The following is a 26,169-nucleotide window of genomic DNA, read 5'->3' on the forward strand; positions in this document are numbered from 1 at the left end:
AAACAGGCAGTATTTCACTATGGCAGTCAGATGAAGCGGTGTAAATGAAACACAATTTTCACGACAAAATTAACTCAGCCATGCAAAGAAACATTAATGAATTGAAATACTGACATTTGGCCACCGACAGTGGCAGCAAACCATTTTTATGAGGTTGTAAAAGAAGTTCAAATAAACTGCAGAGATATTTGAAGGCATGTGGAGGGGGAGAACACACTTGTGATGACAGGCTGGTGCAGAGAGTTAACAATTGGCAGAGAAACCATCCACGTGTGCCCAGAGGATCAATGCACTGGGTCCCTCATGCTAACATACATGATCATGGAGAGCAGCAGCAAGACAGGTGCCAAAACCAGCATTTTGCGTCTGTAATGAGTAGTAGCTCTCTCTGTGAGCTTATTAGCACACCTAATTTCCATTGACGCCAAGCCAAAATGCCAATATTAAAATGTGTATCTACTGAGTCGTTTTAAAATCAGCTTCTCTGTAAAGTTAGTTCTGTTTGGGACAAGTTTATCCTAATCAGGGCTACAAGTTCTGTTGCTTCTCAAACATCACATTTCACTTGCTAACATGATAAGTCTCCTTTTGCCTATTTAGAAACTATCAGTACAGCGTTAATTCTGCCCGTTTTGGCCTGTCTAGTAATGTTGTATTTGATACACTTGGAGCCACACAATGCTAGCTTTAAGCTAGCAGCTAGCTTAAATCGCACACGTTTGAAAAATCCGGCAGGTCAAGTGACAGACTTACCGCCGTTTTGAAGACATTTCCACCTTCCTAAAACACTTTTGTGGACAAAAGGAAAGAGAAATATGCCGCCCAGTGTGCATTACAAGCTTTAACACCAGTTTCACAAGATGCTTCCGTTTAAGGTTTTTAAAAATGGCGGCCGGAAGTGACGGTAGTGCCTCGGCGGCACTGCTATGTGAAAATATATAATGTTTAATAAGATATTAATGATAAAATTGTGATGGATCCAATTGGATTCTAAATTGATCTTAAATAAAAATTAATTAATAGGTTTTTAAAGCAAAGTGACCACTTTTGCTCCAAATATAAATTTAGCACCTTGGAAAATAGGTTAAAAATGGTCTTTATGCAGCTAACTGAATCTGGGAATGCAATCAAAACAGCAATAAATGTAGTTAACAGTCTATGTTGTGTGGTTTGTATCTGTCCTTTAAAAAAAACTGATGCCTTAGTTGAATTCTGTGAATTGAATAAAGTCATCAATGCAAGTCTCAAATGTAAAAAATCAGGAAGCAGGATGTTGTGCAGCAGCTCTGCATGTTTTTCCATTAAGGTTTTTCTCACAGGGATGTTTCCTTACCTGACTGAACTGCATTCAAAGCCCAGTGAGAAGCAGCTGCTTTGTGGTAAGTTTCTAAGTGAATATGTTTTCTAAACTGAATTTACTGGGAATCAACATTGAAGTCTCTTAAGTGCTGTGCAGGTTTATTTTATGTGAACACAGCTACCAATGTGATTTGATGTAGTATTTTACCTGCCTTTATAGGTAGATCTGCCACATTTCATTTCCACAGTTCTCAAGCTCAAAACAAAACTTGGCTCGGTCTCTGAATAGTATTCCCATTCACGCTTACTTCATTATTGACCAAGATATTACATTCCTCCTGTTCAGCCGTCAAGTTACAGACAGTGAGTACACATACAGAATGATTTCACCGTTAGACAACACAGAAAGTGCTTCAGGACATAAAAAGTTAAGACTGGGAGGTTCTTGGGGCACACACACAAGTTTTTATGATTCTTCTTTTACATCAATTCTTAGGTATCTCTTGTTTCTTGGGTTATTTTTTTAAATACTTGGCATAAAAACAACTGGATGGCTATTGTGTAATCTCAAAGGAAAAAAAAACTGTAGTTCATTTTATTGCCACATATGGTCCATATGAGTCCAGAGGAAGGTTTTTGTCCAGACCAGAGTCTCTTCGCATTTCAGTCCAGGGAGAATCCTTCTCTCAAAGTTCACAAACCACCACTGAAGAGTCACAGATGTACAGCATTAATGCAATGTCACTTTTTAAAGAGTAAAATGTCGTTCACATCTGATGTGTCAGGACGTGCATAGGCCACGATAAAGGGCATGATTGTGTAATAGACCTATAGTCCTGTGTGAGCTATACCTTAGCTGTACAGTACAAATGCGGTTGAATCACTTAACAAAACATGAGGAAATTTCCTTCACACTTAATGACAACTAGTTCTTAAATGTTTGTGACGGTTTGCTAATTTCAGGATGGCCCCTTCATCAGGTGAACCAAAATCTTCACATTTCAACATCAATCAAGCATTTACAGCACATCTGAACTTTCAACTACTTTCAATCTACTTTAAATAAGATATGGGTTATTTTCTTGATATGAAGGAGGCAACATGGTGTACTTCATGTATCATGTAATAACTATGTGTTTTTTAGGATCAGTTCGGGACTGCAGAGGTTTTCATCGTCTCCCGGTGGTGCCGGCACCACTACTGCGGTTGAGGTTGCGGCTGAGCTGAGGGAAGTGAACTGTGGGTGTTCTAGATGTGGGGCCGTAGAGACCGAGATTCCTGGCCGCTGCCGATTTTCTAGGCTGCTTCACAGAAGGGAACGGGGAAAAGACCTGCTGTTTAGGAGCAAAGGCGCCGCTGGACTGGAACGCTGGGGTTGACGGGGAGGAGGATATGTGAGATCTGGATGATGAGGAGATGGAGGATAATGAGGGAGTGGAAGGGGAGGAGGTTTTGTAAAAGGTGGAGGGTGCCTGAAGAGGAAAAGTGGTCAAGCTGTTAGCTGAAGGGGATGATGGGAGGCAGGATGTGGAGCTTGGTGTTGGGGTGGAGGGTGGTGTTGGGGAGGATGAGCAGGATGGACCGAGGGAAGCCGGCGGAGGGATGGGGGACGGACTCAGGGTGGAAGGTGAGGATGAAGAGATGTTGAAGGAGGGAAAGTGTCTGTCAGAGGTGGTGTTTCTTTCTGAACCTAAGGAATCAGAATCTTTGTGTCGGTTTGAGGCTGGCGGAGGAGGGAGAAGAGGGACTTGGGGGACAGGTTTAGACTCTGGCTGTGTGTGTTGTGTGTCTGGGTTTGCGTCGTTGGGGGAGGTCAGATTTGTTGCGTCCTTTAACTCCAGGGAGTCCAGCTGCACCACCACCTCTGCAACTGCTGCTTCTTTTGCCTCATCTGCAACCTGTGGAGCCTCTTCACATGCGGACCCTGTACCAGAGGGATCAGGAGATGGACACACAGAGGGGTCACTACCCTTTTTCTGCTCCTCGTCATCACCCTCCCTTTCTTCAGCCTTTCTCTCCTCTTCACCCTGCATTCCTGCTGATCCTCCTTCTTCCGTCTCCTCCTCATACTCCCTTTCCTCTGAATCTCCAAAGCCCAGCTGTGCTCGAGCTCTGGCTATATTCCTTCGATGTACCCGCACATGAGCACGCCAGGGCGACCCCATGCCTCCTCCAGAGCTCCCTGGAGATCCAGTGCCGTTAGAGGGCAGTGAGCCACAGCGCTGCCTGGCAGGGGAGCCCTGACTCTGGGACAGAGAAGGTGGTCGGGACCCCGGTAGTGTCGTTGTGCTAGTGGAAGCCAGTCTGGTGCCCCCTCCGCATGGTTTCCGACCCAGAAGGAGGTGGTTGATTACTGTGCTGGAAGAGTTGAGCTGGGAGGCCAGGACACGGGTGGCAGGACACTTGTCTTGGATGGAGCGTGTAAGGTAGAGACAATAAAAATAGCAGATGAGTACATTTAACACGTTAAAATAGCAAAGCACAAACAGTGTCTTTGTGTAAAACAATGAGAGTAGAAAAAGAGATATTTGAAACAGTAGTTTCATGAGTCACTTCTTTAAAGAAGGGACTTAACCTGAAGAAACTTTAGACAAACAGAGGGCCTCTTACGTTTATATGCTGAAGTGACAGCTTGAATTTGGTGGCATAAATGCACCAGTTGGGAGATGAGGAATAGGTAGTTGCTGGTGTTGGATTACATGTCTTATTTACCTGGAGCCTACTGTAGTTTCTCCTAAGGTAAGGGGTTTTCAGTTGCAGTTGTAAAGGTGCAGTTATACACTTAACCATTACATTATATGGATGCAAAATTGATCAGATATAACTGATTAAAGGCTTGGTTTTCCCATTAAAGAAAAATTTAAAAATCACCAAGGTCTGCAACTGAGGATTTAATACAAGATAATTGATAATCAGTTAATCTATGAATGAAAAATTACAAGATTGTCAGACTGCTTCTCTTTTGATTGACAAATTAATTCACTGAATCCGCATTACAGTCGCTACAGAAATGAATAACCTCTGGTTGATTCATGCAGCAGCTGAGCGATTTAGAAAAACAGTCAGCTGTTCAGAGCAGCTGTTGCCAAAAGCTCAGAACCTCCATTAGACACCAGAGGGCGTCCGCACTTTTCTGGTTTTACCTCAAGAGGATTTGTGAGACATACAGTGTTTTGGATCACTGCCAAAATGCATGTTAATTTGTCTCGTGTTATATAATATGTGTTTACATATGATATGCAGTATTTTGACATTTTCCAATGTTAGTAAACCATATTAATGAAAGCATGTCTGTAGAAAAGCTGATTACTGAGCTTTACAGTGTTGATATGAGTGATGATTAGTGTGGACAGAGAGGGGTGAGTGTGAGTAAATGTGCGCACAGATGTTTGAATCAAAAAGGAAAAAACACATCAAATCTCAGTGTAATACTGTTATACAAGCGTCACACATCACATGTTAGCATAAGATGGGAGAAGCACCAAGTAAAAGGAAGTAGAAGTTTCTGATAAAAGGTTAGTGAAAACTGAAAAAATGAAATCAAACAATTGAATTATTTGCAGAATCAAGTAGAAGTGGGAACACGTGTCACCACTGAAGATATCCTCAGTGTTTAGTTGAATGAAACATAAACTGTAAAAAATAAAATGATGCTCACCAGAATTAGAGGTGCTAAAAGCGCACCGTGTTTTATCCTTATCATAACTAGAACATGATGATGGCTGAATAACTATGGGGAAGCCTGTGTACGGCAGCTAAGAGCATGACAACACAACTGTGGTTTATGCATCTGATGGGCTTCAGTTCAGTCGTGACATGTGTCTCCAAATTAATATTCACAATATAGCTGCTTTAACTGTGCAAATACCACCTGCACCTAGAACAAAACCAGCACCAGTTGTCCCAGCGGTGGTATCCCCTACACCACACATACTATATTTTGTTGAATAAATAAATAAAAGTATAGCTGCTATTGACAATGATCGGGGTCTGAGCCACTTGCGAGCGTTTGGATGCTTGTTTCTTATTTAATGGATGAGACACAAAACTCTTGATTTTCCTTGTGGGATATAAATCTGCTTTCAGAAACAGGATGAAGACGTGTTTCACATGACTGCATTTTCAGCAGCTTAAACTTTTGAATGTAAACTTGATTATTGAAGTGCTTTTTTCTGCATTACCATTTTAGCAAAGAAGAAGAATAATAATAATAAGAAGAAGAAGAAGGAGAAGGAGAAGGAGAGAGGTCCAAGCACCGATCCCTGATTAAAACAAAGTGCAGCACCCATTTCAAACCAGCGGTTCCCTCGCCACGTTTCCAATGTTCCCTTATGTTCCCTAAAGGCTTTCTCTTCAGCTTATCAAAAGATAGTTAAAATAAGCATGACAGAGTTAGGTTTCCTTCTGCCACATAAAACACACCTGCTTAAAACTCAGCTGTGAATTCTGCACAATGTTCGCTATGCTCTTATATCAAGTGTGAGAAAATCATATTGTATGTATGTAACAGAGGTTATATTCTTAATTCATCCTAAACCCATTGAAAAACTCAATTGGAAATCTGCCTTGGGAACCTCTGGTAAACATAACTTATGAAGTGCCCTAAAATCGCTCAATTAGTTTATTTCAGACATGAATAAATCAATCATTGAAGCCCCAGGACACCCAGTTTGACACCAGTACCGTCAGTGTGGTGGTGGGTACTGCCACTGTTTTTGTTGGGTTGCTCCTGAGGAACCCCTGGACTTGTGGTCACATCAGATCCAGGTCCTGCGAGTCACACATCATCGTCAAACATCCAGCTTTCTGCTGCCTGCGTGTGTTTCCCTCCTTCTGCCCAGGTAGAACCTCAGTGTCTGTCTACGCTTGTTTATAGAAGAGCGAGCTCTGCCTTTCCCGGGTTCTGTGTTTTGATTAAGGCTTGGAATTGAACTGCCACCGTCAGCAAAAGTATGTATGTTTAAAAACATTTTCTGTGGTATCTGTACATAACTATGTTTTTAATATGATTTCAATGTGTATTGCTTGTTTACTTAATGTGGTTGAAAAAGTAAAACAGATGTGGTTGATGTATTGGTGTTTCATTTCCTATGTGGTGAAACGTTATTAAAATGGACAATAAAAAAGGAAATGAGCCTTGGCCCATCTATTCTGCAAGTCGTCCCACTTCGCTGACAGTTTTCTATTGACACTGAAGATATTTCACACTGATATGAGTTATGATTCTGATGATCATTACTCTCCCCCCCCACCTGTGCGTATGTAGAGTTGCATAGCCTGTTGCTGCTGCCGCCTTTTGATGCGTGTATATTGCTTCTTCAGGGCGTAGATGTCGGTGCTCATTCTCTCCATCATCATGCTGTTGATGGCCGCTTGATGCTCCGCTCTGGCACCTCCTCCTCCCCCACCTCCGGCCCCTCCGGCTCCTACCGCTCCCGGGCTCAGCTCTGCGATGTTCCCCTGCTCTGCTCGCTGGTCTGGAGGTAGAAAGGAGACACTGGTCAGGTCTCTTGTCATGTGCTTTATCCCCACGTTAAACTCCTTTTCTGTGTTCCTTATGTTTGTACCCAACAATGTCTGACCTTATTTCTTCTTGTTTGATTTATTTCGTGACTGTCATTTTGGCTTTCAGACACTAAGACTGACAGAAGAAATCAAGTGGCGTAAAGATTAGAGTCATGGGCTTTGGTTCAAAGGGGGAAGGAAACATTCCAGCAAAATACACAAATCAGATAAAATCCACTATGCCTTTTTAAGTCTTTTTAAGCTCCTTACTTAGTTATTTGTGCACCCAGTTTTGCTTTTATCCCCTTTAATCAAGATCAGCAGATCACTCAAGTCACAAACCTAAGTGCCACATGAAAGAGCCTCTTGATGCTATCTGAGGAGGACGACAAAAGAATTTGGAAAGCCAATGTTGTTTTTATTCTATGTTCACAAAGACCAAATGTTTCTTCTAATACATACTGCGCAAGCCTGAAGACAGAAGTCTAAAGTTACATACTTTGGGTCTGAATGAAACCATCCCAGTAAACTCAGTCAGTCCTTTCTGATGGCATCATCAGCACTAAGCAGTGTGTGAAGAAAAGGTAAAAATGCATTTGGCACAACATGATTGACATTTACTTTGTGTATTGAGGTCAGTGTGTTGGAGGTGTTTTTCCAGCAGCTCTTCCTCCTTTCCTGCAGCAGCACACAGTGTAAAATGCTCTGGAGGCCAGCAGCTCGCGGTCTAGTTTGTTTACTGGAATTACACTGTGGTCTTGGAATGATTTATTGCTGTTCGTTTTCTACTTTCTCTTATGGGTGAGCCATGTTTCCCTTTTAAACCAGGTCAAAACAGTTGTACTGAGATCTACTTATGATGTTAAATGAAACACTGATTTCACTAAGGAATTTCTTAATCTCTCTGGAGAGTGACGACTACTGCTTCAGATCTTGACCAGTATTTTTAGCTAAATCCCTCAGGCTGCTTGCCTTTTTTTGAATTTTGGAAGAGCCATTGAAGGAGGAGGAAGTGGGGATTTGTCTGGAGGAAACAGATCAGAGACCGTTTGTAATTGGAGTCAAATTGGGGGCAGAACATGAGGATTTGGGGCAGCAGTTTGTCTTGAGCCACTTGGCTGCTGTGTCTGTACACTCTCCACTGGCTGCTATTGAAATGACTGTGTAGTTAATCATGTGTCTGGCCTGACCTTTGAGATGTTTCTGGTATCTCTGCAGCTCGGGGGCCAGTAGGCCACCCAGGGGACCCAGGCAGCCGAGCGCCGTTACCACAGAGTCTTCGTCGTCCATGTCGGCATCGTCATCACTCTCCCAGCTGCCCAGACCACCACTGGAACATAATATCCATCATCATCACCACCACTGCTACTATTACATGTTCCCATCACCCCAACCTCACATATACACATCTAAACTATTTTATTTTGGATTTTCCATGGTTATAGACATATTTTGCTTTCAGTTTACACTGTTTTGTGCCTTCAAATGACCTGATTTCATTGGTACAAATAACCTCTAGCGTAAAGACACCCTGTTGGTTTAAATAATCACAATGATTGTGACCAGAACCAGCTAAACATCTGGTCAAAAACTATTAGAATTTCTTAGATTTTCTAAGTAAAGAACAAACCTTCCATTGGATTTGACTGAGCTAGGGAACGGAGTGATGTTATAGGTGTATTTCTCTCTCAGCTCAGCCAGTTGAGGGAAAGGAAACACTGCTATGGAGTAAACCTCCTGATAGACGAAGAGAGAATAATTAGGCTAATTGTACATGTATCAGTTTAAAATCATCACTAAAGAGGTTAAACGTTGTGCAGGGTTTTGTTAATCCTGTACCTGCATGAGTTCAGTGGGATCAATGAGGTTGTGCTCCAGCATCTCCTGAGTGAGGCAACCCATCGTGCTGTAAAACTCATCTGCTGTCTGACAGTACTCGATCCTCCTGGACAGAGACAGAGGGAGGAAGACAAGCAGCTTTTATAAGAGGGGTAGTTGAAGATGGGAGGGAAAGAAGAGGCAATCAAAAATCAGGAAGTAAAAATTAAAAAAGAAATATACAAATGGGATAGAGGAGGATGGAAACAGATGGATGTTATACAAATGTGTTCCACAGGGCAGAACCACTGGCTGTTTGGGGGAAACCTGAAGGCATTTCCAGTTGTATATTTTAGCATGTACTGTTTTAGTATTAGAGGCAGCTGTAGTACTATTGGGGGCTTTTCACACTGTTCTCAGCCTGAAGCTAACAAAGATTTCAGACTGGCACATTCCAAAGTGGGCTAACCCTGATTTTAGTCTAAGGCTTGCTGGCACTGCTCCAGAGCAGGGATAACCTTGACTCTGTGTCTTCATCCCCTGACTAAACACAGGGCTAAAAGGTGCTGAATGTAAACAATGGAACCAGTGCCGAGGCATATTAGTCATGTATTGCCGATGTATCGACATTGAAGCTCAATGGGAGTTTTATAGTCCTGGGCTTCGGTTAACTCGGGGTTGTATGTGTGAAAAAGTGCACAAGAGTTAAAAATTAAGTCAAATCGTTATTTCTGTAAGTTATGGTCCACTCACTCTCCCAGTCTCTCCCAGATGGCGAGGGCGACTCGGAACAGCACCTCCGAACCCTCGAAGAAAACGGAGTCCCAGATCTTTAGCACGGTGGGCGCCGGCAGGCAGGTGGCGAACATGGTGAGGAACCACTGCATAGTGAACACGTTGGTCAACGGAGGCTCGTAGCTTCCTGAGAGAAAACACACAAGTTAGATGAGATATTAAGTGAGTCATTTGTACATGCATACCTCAAGTTCAGTTCAAGCTCTTTTGCCTGTATGCAAATTACAAACTTGAGCCATATTTTTACATACTTTTATAATGCATACATTTATAATGACTGGTTGGTACAACAAATTTTGGAATTGGTCCAGTAGATGGACTCAGCCAGCAGCCACAAAACAGGCTACAATGGCTGTATGTATGCATGGCTGTAATCCCTGAAGGCAACCGAGCCCTGTTTTTACCTCCGACAAGCTTAAATTGTTATTTAACGTGTCTAACACCATTAAAGAGAGAATATCTACAGCAATTGACCTGTAAGATCCTTTTTGTGTAACCAGAAACAGAAACACCGGAAACAGCCACTAGACTTCACTGACAATTATTTTACCTTGCAAACACCAAAGTCGCACAATAACACAAAGTCAGCAATAGAGGGAAGCGTTAGACCAGCAACTTCTGTGTTCATGGTAAAATGTTAAACAGAAAGGATCCATAATGCTGTCAGACACTTTGAATGACAATCTGAGCCTGTCAGTGGCAAAAACAGGCATTTTTAGTGGATGTACTTTGACACATGCAGCTGCCCAAAGAGATAACACTGCAGCCTGTTTTGTGGCTGCTGGGTAGGTATTTGTACCCACAAGTGATTTCGAACCCAAACTATTTAAAAAAAAATAGGGTCCAGGTTTAAAAATAATGTAATGTAACTGTAAAAGCAGCATTAAGTAGCTTTGCATGCTGTTGGCATTGAATATTAATTCCAAGTAGAATCTTTTGTTAATGAGGACACACAAACACACACATTTGTACCTCCAGCCTCTCTGTTGGCAGCTTTCTGAAGGTGGTGGAGATGCTGGGACAGTCTGGGCAGCTTTAGACGCAGCAGGTCTCTGAACACCGCCATATCCACTAATAGGGGCAGATGTTACAGATTAAAAACGTTTGTTGATTAGAGAATCAACATGACATTAACTTGATGGTATCAATCAGGTTTCAGACCTGTAGGTGCTGTAGATGTTTTACTATGTCATTTTAATTGCTCCTAGATCCCAAGTTGACCTATTTTTCTCCAAGCAACAATAAAAAACTAAGAAAACCTGCAAATAGTCACATTTAAGAAGCTGCAATGAGTGAATTTTGTGGCAGTCTTTCTTAAAACATGACTTCTTGCAATTGTTGCAGATTAAATTTCTGTTGATCAACTAATCAAATCAAGTCATCTTTTCCTTTCTCTAGAGCAGAGGAGCTCTGTACCCTCCTCCGTATCCTCATACAAGATTGTTCTGTACTAAATGTATCTGCAACATCCTTTGCCGAACATGGACAACAAATTCTGTACTTTTAGAACGAACCTGTGATTTATTTTTGTTGTTAATCTCTTTTTTTTCCCCCCAATTGGCCTGTGTGCGTGTCATTTCTGTTTACCTGACAATGCTCGCAGGTTGTTGGCAAAATAGCTCTCAGGCAGGACTTTGTCAATCAGGTAGATCATCACCTGAATACAGAAGAGGACAGTTCAGGCTCAGCTGTGAAGTTTAATCATTATTCAAAGGGCATAAAGCAACATGTAATTCCACTAGGAAATATTCCATGTGTGTGTCTACCTTAAGTGCATCACTCTCATTTCCCTCAGTAACTTCCAGTATGAGTGCAGCCAGCACGTTGAATCCTTGGCAGTAGCCCACAGATTTATTCCAGCGGGCGTAGGCGAGCAGCACCCTCTTCAGCACCACCCTGTCCTGCTCCCCCTCCTGGCCACAGTAAGAACTGCAGCCTGTCCTGTGTAGGTCCTGCACATTAGAAGGATGTACACTATGGATTAATTTATTTGAAGTGTGTGTATTAACTGGATACATGCATTTAGGAGAGACAAAGTGATGAGAGGACAAACAGAGAACTCAACGATTAGACTTTGCCCTTTTGGTGGAGACAAAACAACATTAGTCTGTTGAATCTCTGAGTCACTAAGAGAAAGGAGCTGCAGTGTTTCCATGATGCAGTCATTCCCTTCTCTGACGCACAGTCATAAACAAACACCCTCTGACAGACACTGTGCTCCATCCTTCAGGAGACATACTGTAGTTCATTAGTAGGATATGCCTATATATATATATATATAAATATATATATAAACACACACACACACACACACACACACACACACAGTATATATGAAGATCACTTGTCAACAGCATAGTTGTGATCAGCATAGTTCAACAGGTTCAGGCTGTTATGTGTCTTTAGCTGGAAATAAACCCTCTTATTCTTTGAATAATGGCACACAGTCTGTGTGAGTTCAGTTAAACCAATATTTTAGGATCATACAAGACTATCTAAATGGATTTTGGATGGCTCTTGTCCTCTGCCTCCAAGTCATAATCAGTAAATCATCTCAACTCAAGGTCAATCGCAGGGCTTTTCTGGAGGTTTCAAATCAATCTTACTGTCTTCATTAGTGAATGGAGATTGCTCAGTGGTCCAATCATCATGCTTGCTGATGAAGACTGTGAGGTTCAGACTAAAGCTGGTTAGGGGACCAAGATGAGGAATTTCACTCTCAAAAACCAAACAAACAAGCAAATAAAAATGCTGCCCTCATTTAATTTTTTACATTAGCTAAAGGCTTAACTTATAGGTCATCAAATGGCATTTTTTTCAGACTTCTGATGTTAATTATAGTGTTGTTATATTTTACCTGGTACGGTGTGTAGGACTGAAGAGGATCTATTGGCAGAAATGGAACCTAATATTCATAATTGTGTTTTCAGTAGAGTATAATCGCTTGAAACTAGGAATCACTGTGTTTTTGTTAGCTTAGAATGAGCCCTTTACAGCTGCATAAGGAGTGCGTCCTCTTTCATGGATGTTGCATCGCCATCTTTCTTCACAGTCACGTTTTCATATAAAAGAACTGCAACAATATTGTATGTCCACATTCTACTTGTGAATAATGGGTAACGCGTTCAAAAACACTGGTACAACACATTATACCAATGATTGTTAAATCACTTTAAATGGGCTGCAGTGCTCATACAGTGCTATAGTAAGAATATGTTTTGGTAACTCTGAATAATCTCTTCATTAGATTTCAAAAGGCATTCATGCTGTTTCTGTATCAGCAGTTTTCATAGCATGCAGGTTGAAATAAGCAGAGGCTTCAACAGTGAGCACAGTGCTGTTCACTCAGGACGCAGAGCACACATCTCACCAACAACATAATAATACTGTCTGATTACCTTGACGATCTGGATGCCGAGGGAGTCGTCGTCTGGGTTGCTACGCTCGTTAAAGGCAAAACGCAGCGTCTTCTCCCAGTCAATAGAGATACTGTGGAGGTACTGGTCTGCTAGTGTTAGCCAAACCTGCAGAGAGAAAACAGCAGCAGATACGCAAGGAACCGCATTAAACAACAGATAATATCAACTCAGTGGGGAAATGGTTCAGATATGAGGACAGATTAGGAATCCAGATCGACTTTGTCATTCAGTGCCAGGAGCCCCCTTGTTCACAGAGATTTCATCTTTTTTGCAAGTTCAGGAAAGAGACAGGATTTCATTGTTCGTCTCTTCTGACAAGATGAAAGAAACCCCTTCCATTTCTCTGTTCCCTTTTCCCCAGGAGATGAAGCTATGACGTGAGATAAATACAGCATCGTAGACAAAGTGACTCTGCCTATTGTTCGCTCCTTCCCTCTGAAGACTGTAAAACTCGGCTTGCACGTCGACAATTTTCTTGTACTGTAATAGCACAATTGGGTCAAACCTTTCTTCTACTAAATATCCTCTGGGTTCAGCAGCGACAAGTAAGAGAAATGCATAAGGTTTTATTTATCAAGATGTCTCTTTAAATGGAACATATTTCTGGCTTAAACACAGGAAACACCAGGGGTTGGATTTCATGTATGCATTTACTGAACATGCAACAATTACAAGGCTGCAATGAGGCTGCTGGATTCACTATTTCAAATTAAGCTGCTACTTACATTTTCATTCCCTGTGTAGCTCAGTGAGTATAGCAATTTACTAGGTTGTTACTTTTGGGAAAAAAGATAATTGTCCTAACAATTCCATGTGTTATAATTACATACCCTCTTTCTCCATTCCTTTGGGACTCCAGTGGGGAGCCTTGCCACTGCCTTGAGGGCGTCATACCACTGTGGGGAGGAAAACACACACTGTTTTATTTGCCATTTTAATTAGCCAGCACACTCCCACTGAGGCCATGACCACAGTAACACTAACTGTATGAACACTAATACTATGAGACAAAGAGTGCTGCAGTGCTTAACAAGTCAGCATTCACTCACACACTACAACACATATGTATATACATATGATACACAGTAAATGTTATCCGGCACGTTGCGGCTCTTTGCTGAACGCTCTTATCTTAAACTGAACCAATGGGTTGAGGCATATTTTCAGGGTGCTTACCTGCTGGAATCCATTCTTTCCAAGCGATGGTTCAATGGTAAACTTTAGCCTTGTGTCAACTCCTGCAAACAAACAGACACCTGGTCAGTGTGGACCGGATCTGCGTGACAACCATCAGTCTACTCAACATTATAACATTTCCAAACTTACTGCACAGAACATATCAGACTGACATTTGGGGAAAAACCTCTGTTTTACATTTATTTTTGCTTTACTATATATATGTGTAGAGACTATAAACATAGTATTTACTATGTATATGAGAAATAAAGATGTCCTTTAGGGTAAATGCATTTCTAGCTTTTCCACAAAGAAAAAAAAAAAACCCACGTAAAATATACTGTGAACACACAGTGCAATCATTGTATTACAGCATCATGTCAGCAGGGTCCTGCCAAAGCTTTGTTGATCTGACATATAGCTTCACTGACAATATTGTGATACTGTCACTCAAAAGCTGCTTAAAGGGAACATTAAGGAGGTAATCAGGGTTCAAGAGGCTCAGTCTGTACATAAAATGGCATCAAGCAGCTTTCTGTCGACCGGCTTATGAACAGAACAGAAGGAAATTATGACAATAAGTTAATGATGTGGCAAACCAAAATCAAATAAAAAGTAGCATTTTTTTCAAATCAGAGTCCACCTATAAAAAAATAACACGACACTTTTCAAAAGGAGTTACACTGATTTGCCAGTGCAGCTAGTTAAGGTGGAATTCATGTTAGTAAGCTGCCCTTATTTCTAAGGCACCTTTTCTAAGGTGCTGTAGAAGGTGAGGTAAAAAGCCATGAGATACAACTAGATTTCAATTTCAGACAGAGAATTAAAGCAACATAACGTATATTATTGTATATATACATACACATACAACATTATTGTTTCAAAAGATTTTTTTTTAGAGCTTTGGGACATGTGGCACTGACTTTATACAGACTTCATACTGAGAAGGAGTTTGTTCTACATTGCTAGAAGCTGACACAGAACAAGCGTGACCCTTTTGTCTTAGTTTAAAAGTAATCAAGAGACTCTTAAGCTGAGGGGATGTCCAGAGTCCAGGAGGCTTAGTTTCTCCATAAAATGGCATCAAGCAGCTTTAGTTGAACAAATATTGTGAGCACAGTAATGAAATCATCCTCAAGGCAAAGCAAAATCCAAATCAATCTAAGTTTACAGATGATGAACTGAATTGTGGCAGACTTATCTACAAATATAAAGCTCTGCAAACTGACATTAGGTAACACTTTATGGTATTATCAGAAACCGAAATGAAGGAGATCTGATGCTCTGTGGGTGTTTTTTCACCTGCGCATTTAGCCTCCGAGAGAAATGTATGTAATCTAGAATTACCGCCACGTGGTTGTATGTCTCTGCCAACCAGTCAAACTGCAGTTTACATCCACGTCTGTGCAGACTTTGCTAAAAGGGAAGTTGTCTTTATGTATGATTCCAGTGAATAATGTCCTGTGAGAAACATGCGGCCTTCATTGTAGAGACTATTTCTCATGGAGGACTGACAGAGAGCTTCATGACAAGGTGTGACGACAACCACAATGAGCTTGTGGTGGACTGATTCCTCATCCGAGTCGACAATCTAAGGATAGATATATAGATAAACTTGATTGGCTTGACTTTGTTACACTCTGTTCTTGTTCTGCTGTATGTCTATTAGTGTGTGAGTGAACAACAACAACATTAAGAGAAATATTGAGAGACAGATTCCTCGTCTATGCTCACATGCTTGACCAATTCTGCTGATTCTGACAGAACACGAAGCTGTACCCATGACAGCAAGCAATGCTTCAGATGTCAATGCTGCTGCAAAGAGGATACAAATTCTAAATAAAACGTGGATGCTTCGCACACATCTCTACACATCTCAGCACAGACGATCAATCAGCACAGTTTCAGGGTGGGCACCCAAGACTATTCAGTCTCTGACCAAATGTGGAATATAGTCACAATCTCCCCTTCCTGTTATGGTGTTGAATAATGGCCAGAGAAGTGTTTGCACATGATGTCACAGTGAGGCTGACCTTTGACCCTTTAGATATAAAATGCCACCACCTCATCATTTTATCCTATTAGACATTTATATGAGACTGTATCAGTCTTGAGTTATGGCCAAAACACTGTCTGTCCTGTGAGGTCACAGGGACCTTTGTCCACCAAAATCTAAATCAGTTCATCCTGGAGTCCAACTGGATGCTTGGGCCGAATTTGAAGAAATCCCCTCAAAGCGTTTTTGAGATATCGCGTTAGTGAGAATGGGACAGACAGACAGACGGACGGAAGGACGGATGTACGGACACCGGAAAACCTAGCGCTTGAGACCACGGCTGCCCCCGGGGATCTGGCATATAAACAAGAGATTTAGGGCTGCAGTTTTCCTATTAAATCCCAGATTTTTGAACAGAGTTTGGTGCGCTGAGACGCTTCACGGAAGAGTCGCTGTCCACTTCCGCGTGGTGCTGAATCCGCGCTTCAATCTCCGCCTCTCGTGTAAAACCTCTTTGCACACACACACACACACACACACACACACGCGCGCGCAGATCTCTAGAGGAGATGTGTAAGCGCAGTGGACTAAACCCCCTCGAAGACCAAACGGAAATTAAACTTTGATCTGAAGTTAAAGGGGGTGGTCCTGACATGCTCCGGCCAACAGCTCCGACTGCAGCCATTTCTCCCCCCGCCGCCCCCCAACAGGAGGTTCAGCCTGTCTCTCAAACGGAAGCCGATCGCTCCACAAAAACGAGCCGTATCGTTTTGACTATAAGAAGAGTCCCTCAGATATGATAAAATAGGTGTTTAACCTGCAGGGTCCGCCTCTGTCGTGTTGTCCTGCGCCATGGTGGATGAACGCCGCTTTCCCCTCGGAGCTTTGGGAGAGGATTAACACGGAAAACCCTCCTACTTCCCTGTCACAGATTAGAGCAACACGACTGGCACTAAGCGTGCATGTAGCTCAGGTTGGCGGCATTAGAGGGGTCAGGCTACACTCCATCTCAACACATGACAGTTTCATCTCTCCACAACTGTAATTAGTTGAAATGGGCCCTGCTGAAGGATACAGAGACCACAGGGAGAGATGAGGGAGGGAAGGGTCACCAGATCCTACACTACTAAAAGTAGTAATACTACTGTGTAGAAATACTTTTACTCTTTTAGAAGTACCAAAGTATTAGCATCAAAATCAACTTTAAGTAGCAAAATGAAAAGTACTTATTGTGCAGAATGGCCCATTCCAGAGTATTCTGCATTATTGGATTATAAATGATGAATTCATGTGTTCATGACTTTAATGTTGCAGCTGTTTCATGTGGAGGTGGTTTGAACGACTGTTTGTGAAAAATCATATTGTGCCAATAAAGTTGTATTTTAACCTACAACCATAATAATAATCCAAACATCATCTTTGAACGTATGCTCAGTTGCATGTTTCAGCAATAAACCAAGTTTGCTATGTTTCCTACTTCAGCCATTTGACTAACTAACTAACTAACTGGACCAAAACAAATTAATTAAATTACAAATTAACTAATTCCAGCAGAAGTGCAGAGCAGAAAGCTGGACGTTTGTGCTGCCTACATATCTGGAGTTCATATGAAGTGCGGTTATTTGGTCAGTGTCATACATTATTAGACGGACAAATCCAAACCTGCTACTTAACGTCTCTCATGATTTGATTGAAGGTGACTTACTCAGTCAGGTTTTCTACTCCCTCTGTTGTAAATGAGCTAATCTGACACCTTAAGAGTCTGGATCACTGCTTTGTAACAGCCGATAGGACACAGTCATGAGAATATTTGCAATACAGCAACAGAAGACATTTAGAAGACAATTAGCTGGTATCACAGTCTATATCCATCAGCTAGGCTGAGCTATAATCACTTATATGATGGTGTTATATGGCAGCCATCATTTTAATGATATTGTATCAGAATTTTAACAATCTAATTTGCTTAAATATGACAATCACTTTCTGATATTTGACACAAAGTTGCAGCATTACTGTAAATAAGAGCAGGCCTGTCTGAGCAGCACATGTAAAAGGGAAATGAAACAATAAAGAAAACAGCAGGAGAACAGGATGAACAAAATGTCTCTTCCATAGAATACCTTACATTTACCACAGTGGGAGGCCACTTTGTTGGATCAACAATGCTTTGCAGTGCCTCTCCACATGAGCCTACATAAATGAGTGAGTGGACATGGGTGCTGACGGGTCACCTGGCTCTAAGGTGCAGAGCAGCCGGGGTGCGCTCCTCGATATGCCGTTCCGTTTCTTCAGGACGTTGCTGATGATGTTACCGACCCCTCCTGCTCCTTGATGCCGCTGCTTGACGCCCGCCCTCGGCCTCCTGCCGGCGGCGGGGAGCCGCTCCTGCCTCATCGGGAATCAAACCGGTCGGTCACCTCATCGTTTACTAATCCTGTCAGGTCTTCCTCGGCGATGGGGAATTTATCCGGACGATCAGAGACGCAGCTGTTCCTAAACGTTCTCCTCCAAGACGTTACTAATTAATCGATTACAGCGATTGCAGTGTTTCAGAGCTCTTCCGGTGACAGCTTGTGTTTCCGACTGGAGCCCGAAGAAACGACCGAGCTCCTCTTCATCACTCAGCGGCAAAAACAACGCTCAGGGGACGCGCGTTCAAGCGAATCAAACACCTACATAAAATATGGAAAATGTCAAAAATAGCCGCTCGGTCCGGTTGGAACAGCGGTTTGTGCTGCCTGAGGTCGGTAGTGCTGCTGATGCTGCACACCTCCTCATCCTCCTCCGGGTTGGCGTCACCGGGATGGAGGGATGCGGTAGGATGGGGAGCCACGTGGGGAGGAGATAGAGGAGGATGAGGTAATGGTGAAGGAGAGGGGAGAAAATGAGGAAGAAAGAACAGGGGGAGGATTTCTGTGCCCTTAACTCAGACCAAGGCAAGGAGAGAGGAGAGAAATGTAGCTGACAAGGATGCAAGGAAAGACATTATTTCTGCACCCAGTTGAAAGAAAGACGCAGCCTGACAGGACTGCAAAGTGTGGTGAGACAGAAGGACAAAAAGAATCTAACAAACAGAAATGTAGAGCTTAATGGCTGGATGAGTTTTATCCACCAATATAGACCTCAGCTGCTGTTCTCACTAGGCATCACTTCAATCAGGAAGCAGTCCTAAATATCCAGTGTGTTTAGTACAGCTGAAACTATTGTTAATTTATTTGATTAGATTATTATTTAAGAGAAAACCTCACTGGTTGTAATTTCTCTCGAGTGAGTATTTACCAACAGATAGCTAGTCATTGGGTTTGGGACCTTGATAAAACAAGCTAAATTCAACATTGAAACTTGTCTTATAAACCAAACAATGACTCGAGCCAATAATCAGCAGATTCATCAATGCAGCCTTAACAGCCATGTACAGTTTAATATAACTGTACAAGCGACAAGATGTCCATTATCAGGAATGTATGGACAGTGGAGAGGAAGGGAACTGTCCAACGTTCTTGCAAAAGAAAAAATAAATGAATGACCTTGATTTTTGTTTTTACAGGTTTTGAAATCAAAATCTAAAATATTTATACAAGGCATAACTCCGTTTCCCCGGTGACACCTGAGGGTTTGACTAGTACCTGGAACAATCATTACCATCCCATAAGGTTCTTATGCAATGGAAACACTATTCACTATCCCAGCATATCCAGTGATCCTTAGAGACGACTTGGCAGCAGGAGACATTTCTAGTCCGCTCAGCTCAAAGAACCCTTTGGCTCAGCTATGAGCCAGTAAGCTAATGTTATGCTAGCAAGATTCAAAGTCAATAACAATGTGTACTGTTGACAAACAGTAAATATCATTTGACAGTGTGTTTAACAACAAGATTAACTAGCTATCAGCTCTGTCATTGTCCCCAAATCAATAAAGATTTTACCAACTAATGACAAGTCATGTGTACTGTTGGCCTGAGTTAACAGCCAATGGGATGTGACGTGATGACTAACCAAAGTAAGTTCAGAGGTGCGGTGTACTTCCTCCAGCTTGTGTGTTACATTCTCCATCCTGTGGTGTTCAGAAATGAGGACCTGAAGGAGGACACCCACGGTTGTGTTGCATACACTGTAAACAGAGGCTTTGACTGCATCCCTGTTGCTATGGTTACCCATTTAATAGTAGCAAATTCAGAACAGTGAACAGACAGCTTCAGACGGCAGAACTGAAACAATCTGATGTTCAATCAATCGCATGGCGTCCAGTTAGGAATGGGTGTAAGGGTGGTTCTCCTTATTGTCTTTTGGAACGGAGAACTCAGAACTGGTACTCAAACAGGAACTGTTACCTCAAAGACAAAGCACAGGTACATGCTTTACCAATAAGCTATCCACCAGATAGAAGCATAGCCTGTGTAAAAGAAGGGGACGTAGCTTCCAGCTCTGATAAGTGGGGCCACTGTGGAAGCAAACCTGCATTCTTCACACTGGCCAGCAGGGGGCGACTCTGCTGGTTGCAAAAGGAAGTTTGAATGTATGGAAATGTATGGAAAAAAAAGAAAAGGAGCCTACTCCTCACTTGATTTATTACCTCAGTAAACACTTTTTAATGAGTTTCTGGTCCCAATCGCTAGTTTCAAGTCTTCTTTAACACAGCGTGATGTTCATTTAGTAAAGTATGGTCCCATTTAGAATAAAATAGACGATAAACCAGGGTATGCTCTAGAGCGGGGCTACTGGGACTACCGCCTAACCAATCAGGCTCAGGGACCGTCATGGAATGAACGTCGCTTCTGGCCAACCAAGATGGCAACGGCCTCAATGCTAAACACAAGGCTTCAAAACGGAAGTCCATAACGCAGTGGGTGACATCAGAGTGGCTACGTCCACTTTATTTATACAGTCTGTGGATACAAGACAGTAAACTCTACCAACCATACAACTTTGGAAACTCTGATTCTGATAGAAAGCAATAAATGAAATGACATTTGCTATCTAAAATCTATAATGCATGACATTGTGAGTCAGTTTTACAGGTACAGTAAGTGCTTCCTGAGAGGAAAACACATCCAGTCTTAATGATGTTCAGAATCAATATCTGCAGTCGGGATGATGATAACAAAAAAAGGCCTTGATGATAATGTTCCATAACCAGTAATGGACATTAGAAATTATCTCGTCTCTAGATTCAATTGAATAGTTGCTCTAATAACTCTAATTTGTTTTCCATCATGAAAATATGAGTTTACTCACTTCATCTATAGGGCTACTGTAAAACACAGAGACCTGATGATGCACAGTAGCTGCAAATCCTTAAATGATACATTTATAGAAAGAAACAAGTACTTTAGCAGTCCTGAAAGTAAAATGACCGAATTGTGTTTTTATTGAATTGTTAAAGCTTCAATAGGCAATAGTTTGCCATATAAGCATGTAACGTGAAGCAAGTACTAGTGAAATGTTGAAAATCTGTAGAAATGACAACTTCAGACAAAATAAACAACATTCATGCTTAATGATTAATATAGTTATAATATTAAATGCCGAGTAACTGTCACATAAAATTAACAGATGGCCTGTCAATTTCCTCTAGCCGAAAACTGTGTCATAAAGTGGCTTTTTAATTTTCTTAAGCCACACAATAGTCACATCATAATTTGAAAACACTGACGTCATTCAACCCAAGAAATAAATAAAATGTTATTGTTGGCAGCTGATTGGCTAATCTTAATCAATGACTGGCATTATGTATGTCATTTGTAAACAATGACAGGCAGTTTTCCCAGTGTAGCCATGTTGGCTCCACAGCACTGAACTGATGTTCCCTTCTGAGTAACTGACTGTACTGTTAGTAGCTCTGTCAAACACTGGCTGTAGTGGAAATATTAGCACTGAAAACCACAGATGTTATTGTATTTTCCATCTCCCTGGAAGCCATCAAGCTGCACAGCTGAAAACAGTATTAATACATCTTGTAGATGAGTCCTACTTTTGTCCAAAAAAAGAGGAAAACCTACATCCACAAATACATTTTTACCTCATAGAATATCTACATTCAGCGACTTATCTCTTCGTGAACTTGCTTGATGAAGGTATGGGCTGATAGTCAAGTACAGGCTCTGTAACCAAAGCCTTTTACAGCAGATGTACATAAATAATTTATATCATGAGAACTTAGTGTTTGTGATCACTACAATTCCTGGCCTCCATGAGAACTTGTGAAAACACCACTTCTGAAAGTTAACACACATATGCTTTAATAGTATCTACCTTAAGGTTAATTCTGGTATTTTTTCAAACCTGGGCCCTGTTTTTACACATTTTGGTTTCTAAATGACTGCAAAAGGTTTTGGTTACCTAGCTGTGGAACCAAGGCCTTTGTATGACTTTGGTGTTTTTGTCAAGGGAGTCTGGTGGAGTCTGTAGGGAGAGATATAATGGCTGTTTCGTGTTGAACAAAAAGGTCTTACTGGTCTGTCTCTGTAGGGATCCTTTCCCCAATGTTGTCAGACACTTACATCAACAATCTGAGCCTGTCAGTGGAAAACACTTTTAGTAAACATACAAGTTGCTGGCTGAGGAACCAATTCCAAAACTTTTTGTACCCAAAACATGCACAAATAGGGTGCAGGTTTAAAAATACCGGAACTACTCTTGAAACCTGCTCTTTTTAGTATTAAAGCAAAAGAATCATGTATTCTTACGTCGTTTTTGTGAGACAGCCTGAAGGCACGCTGTGATGATGTCGTAGTTCTTCTGCAGTTTGTGACAAAGCCGGTCCCGTCTCTTCAGCTGGCGGATCAGCTTTGCCGACTGCAGGCTTGTGCGATATTTGACCTCCTGGATGATTGAATGCAGCTCCTCCAGGGCTGGAAAAGCCAACAGAAAGATGCAAACAAAGAAATATATAAGCTTAATCAGGGTTGCCATGGCATTGATGTACAAATTTAGGATTCTCTCCACAAGTTGTCATTTTGTTTTCAATGGGCGCACGCAGTTAACTTTCCTCATGGCTGAATGAAATTCAAAATCCAGAGTTTGAAACAATGAAATCCTATTATTTTCCCTCTCACAAATTTGCATATGAACAAGCTAAAAAAAATTCATGTCAGACTTTCTCACCCGCATATAAATACATCACTCATTTGTGAGCTGCCTGGGCTATTAACCTCCAATGAATACTGCCTAAGAAATCCACAAATAACTGCAACTGGTTACACATGTCAGGCGATCCTTGACTAGAGAAGGTTTATAGTTTAAAACTACTTTTGTGAATCCCATATAATCTTGGGAAGCAATTACAAGAGCAAATAATCTGTTTGAATAATAAAGTTCCTTGATAAAAGTGAATTGTGTGAATCTTTTTTGAGCTTTCCGTAAAACACGAGTGGCCCTATATTTTTCTGTTTCAGAGTCATGGCACAGAGAAGCATTTATTCATGTCTGCCTAAATCACCATGTCTTCTAAATACAGCTACTTGATACAGTTTGGAATATCATGTGACGTCTGTCCTCGACTGTTATATCAGGTCATTTGTCTGTTTTCCAAGCTGCGGGCAAAGAGAGATGAAAACCAGAACTATACAAAATGTATTAGGCTGAAGAAAATCTGATTTTCAACTGAAGGTGACACAGATCTGAGGCATAAACACATCTATGGTACAGAGTTCCTCACTATTTTTCTTGTGGGTAAAATAAAAGGCTCAGTGCTGTGAATTATGTTCAAATCTTATTTTTTCTGACTCAAACACTAACATCAGTCTTAAGTATAATAAAAACAGCTTTATAGTAAAAAGCCAAAATGTTTTCTCATTTTTATCTGTTTTGTATTTTTATATACACTGTATAATGACAATAGTCATAGTTGCATTTCTACATCAATATGAATAATGATAATCTTTTCATCTCTTCTCTGGTCTGTCTGGGTGGTTAAAGGTGATCATCACCTACAGACAGCGCCCAGTAGGTGGTAGGAATTACCTCAAGGACTTTAGAAATTTCGCAAATGGGACCAAAACTCCACCATTAGGGCCATTAATCCCTGACTAAACACGTTAGAAGTATGCGCATATTTCAGCTGTTCTTTAAGGCGTCATCACTATCACTTCCTCTTCCTGAGTGGCAGCCCTCTGCATTGTTCAACTTGACTGGGCCTGTGTAGAGGGCAAACACTGAGCTCGTGGGCCTGGCTCTGTTTACTGTAGGATTCCAGTTGATCAGAGGAGACAATGGCGGCGCGGCACTCACAGTCACATGCCTTTCAAGACTCCCGGCAACACAGCGTAGCACACACTGACAAGTAATAAATGAGCTGTCAGCGTATGTGTCAGCCTCTGTGTCAGAGTGTGTTTGTGTGTGTGTGAAGTTCTCCAGCCAGTAGAATTGTTGTAGACATACCAGCTACATATTAAAAGACAAATGATGTAAAGAGGCACATATCATTTCTTACAGACTCAGCTCACTGAATTTATCTAATCAATTATGGTGCATTTGAGTTTTATGTTGTTAAATTTCTCTCCTACTGTTTGCCGTCTGTGTCCAAGATGACTTGAAAAAACAGCTGTGACTTTGCTGTGCATGCTCACACACTGTAATTAAATGAATGGTTGATTTATTACCACTAGTCATGGCTACCCCACGGCTTCTCACAGTTAATAAATTATACTGCAAAAGCCCCTAAACCTATACGCTTTGTTACATTCATTCAGTCATGGTGGGCACCACAGCGATCCCTGTGACACACATTTTAAAATTAGGGCAAAGAGAGCAAACCAGTATCAGAGTCTGTTGTAGGAGATAAAATGTTAGATCTGTCCATCCCTAATTGTATTTGTATGAGTAAGAGTAAATTATTTAAGGTGTCTAGACATTTATGCTGCCTGAAGCATTGAAATGGAGTTTCTTCACATATTTCATGAAATCTTAAGCCTGTAGGGGGTAGCAGTGTGAGTCAGCCAAGCAGTGGAGGTGCCACCTTTGTTGCATCTGTGACATGCTGTTTGTAAGGGACGTGTGTCAGCATATTATACAGCTGCACACCAACAGTGTCAAGTGGCAGCTTCTTTCTAATCTCAGCACTGCTGCAGCCAATCAAGTAAATGAGCACTAATTATTTAGATTTTTAAATGAAAATGACACATCACACTCGCTCCGGCATGACGTTATCAAATATTTTGGCTCATCAATTTCTGCAACAGGTGGATTTGTGAAAGTTAAGATATGGACTATAATTAAATAAATAAAAACATAAGGGATGTCACAGAACACTTCTGGTGAACAAAAATATGTACAAATCAATACAAGGAACTAACAGCTTAAAAAATATATGTGGTAAATGTATTATGCAGACTTTATCAGTGTCTGCAGATATATTGCTGTAATGGTGATGATTTGTTGTATGTTCTACTCACCACATTTACATGATCTTGATAAAAACTGATATTGATAGATGCACCCATTGTCATTTTACTTAGGCATAGTTTAAATATCCAAAATAACTAATAATAAATAAGTCAGGGTCTATAGCTGGATGGTGGTTGGGAAGCCCTTTGAGGCTAATTTGTGATTTAATATGATTAAAATTGACTTGACCAGAAGTTTTTCCTAATGGCAGACAGGGCCTGTCCACGTCCCTCACACACACACACACACCCCCTCACCTTTCTGGGCCAGGTAGCTCATCTGATGCCTCCTGGTGTGCTTCTCCTGGAGCTCCTGGAGGAAGCTGGACCCGGAGTTACTGCGGCCCAGAAAGGCATCAGATCCGGACGCCTCCGTTGAGCTGTCCCAGCTGTCCGCATGCTTCCTGCTGCCTCCACTGTACGTCTCATAAAGCTCCACTAACAGGCAGTCCACTATGGAAGCCCTCGCAGCTCTGACTCCGTCTTCCTGGGATTCAGAGTCACTGTCTGCGGCCGTGCTGGTCCTTCGGTTGACGGCACCGGTGCCAGGCGGAGCCCCGGGCTCGCTGGGGTCCTGCTGTGCCGGAGGTGATGATGTGTCAGTGGGTGACTCGGCGGGGCTCGTCCAGTGCTGGAAGCCGGAGAATTCATCCTGGAGGGAAGCGGCAGAGTTGACAAAAACGCCGCTCTCGTCCTCGGAGCACACGCCGCCGTCGCATATGTCAACTTCCAAAAGTTCATTCCCGTCTATATTCACTTCCGCCATTTTTTAGTCA

The 26,169-nt window shown here is 41.8% G+C and overlaps 1 protein-coding gene across 1 annotated transcript; it reads right to left on the reverse strand.

Annotated features, from left to right (window-relative positions):
- Positions 1-1,741: 1,741 nt before the first annotated feature.
- tbc1d30 (TBC1 domain family, member 30) lies at positions 1,742-26,169 on the reverse strand. Its single transcript, XM_070853822.1, has 15 exons — positions 25,652-26,169; positions 22,697-22,861; positions 14,013-14,074; positions 13,667-13,732; positions 12,816-12,941; positions 11,184-11,369; positions 11,005-11,074; positions 10,390-10,488; positions 9,376-9,544; positions 8,644-8,749; positions 8,435-8,541; positions 7,995-8,134; positions 6,552-6,776; positions 5,983-6,069; positions 1,742-3,706 (listed from the first exon to the last, which is right to left on the reverse strand). The coding sequence occupies exons 1-15, from the start codon at positions 26,157-26,159 to the stop codon at positions 2,469-2,471; spliced, it is 3,354 nt and encodes a 1,117-aa protein (XP_070709923.1). The 5' UTR covers positions 26,160-26,169; the 3' UTR covers positions 1,742-2,468.

This window comes from Pempheris klunzingeri, chromosome 22 (genome assembly GCF_042242105.1).
Source record: "Pempheris klunzingeri isolate RE-2024b chromosome 22, fPemKlu1.hap1, whole genome shotgun sequence".
NCBI lineage: Eukaryota > Metazoa > Chordata > Actinopteri > Acropomatiformes > Pempheridae > Pempheris > Pempheris klunzingeri.

Bases quoted from the DNA above. Each gene is read 5' to 3' on its own strand.
- tbc1d30 (XM_070853822.1), bottom strand. From the start codon at position 26,159: ATGGCGGAAGTGAATATAGACGGGAATGAACTTTTGGAAGTTGACATA. The intron at 11,370-12,815 runs GTAATCAGACAG...TCTAATGTGCAG, and splicing joins TCGGCATCCAGATCGTCAAG to GACCTACACAGGACAGGCTG. The intron at 8,135-8,434 runs GTTTGTTCTTTA...ATTATGTTCCAG, and splicing joins TCAGTCAAATCCAATGGAAG to TGGTGGTCTGGGCAGCTGGG.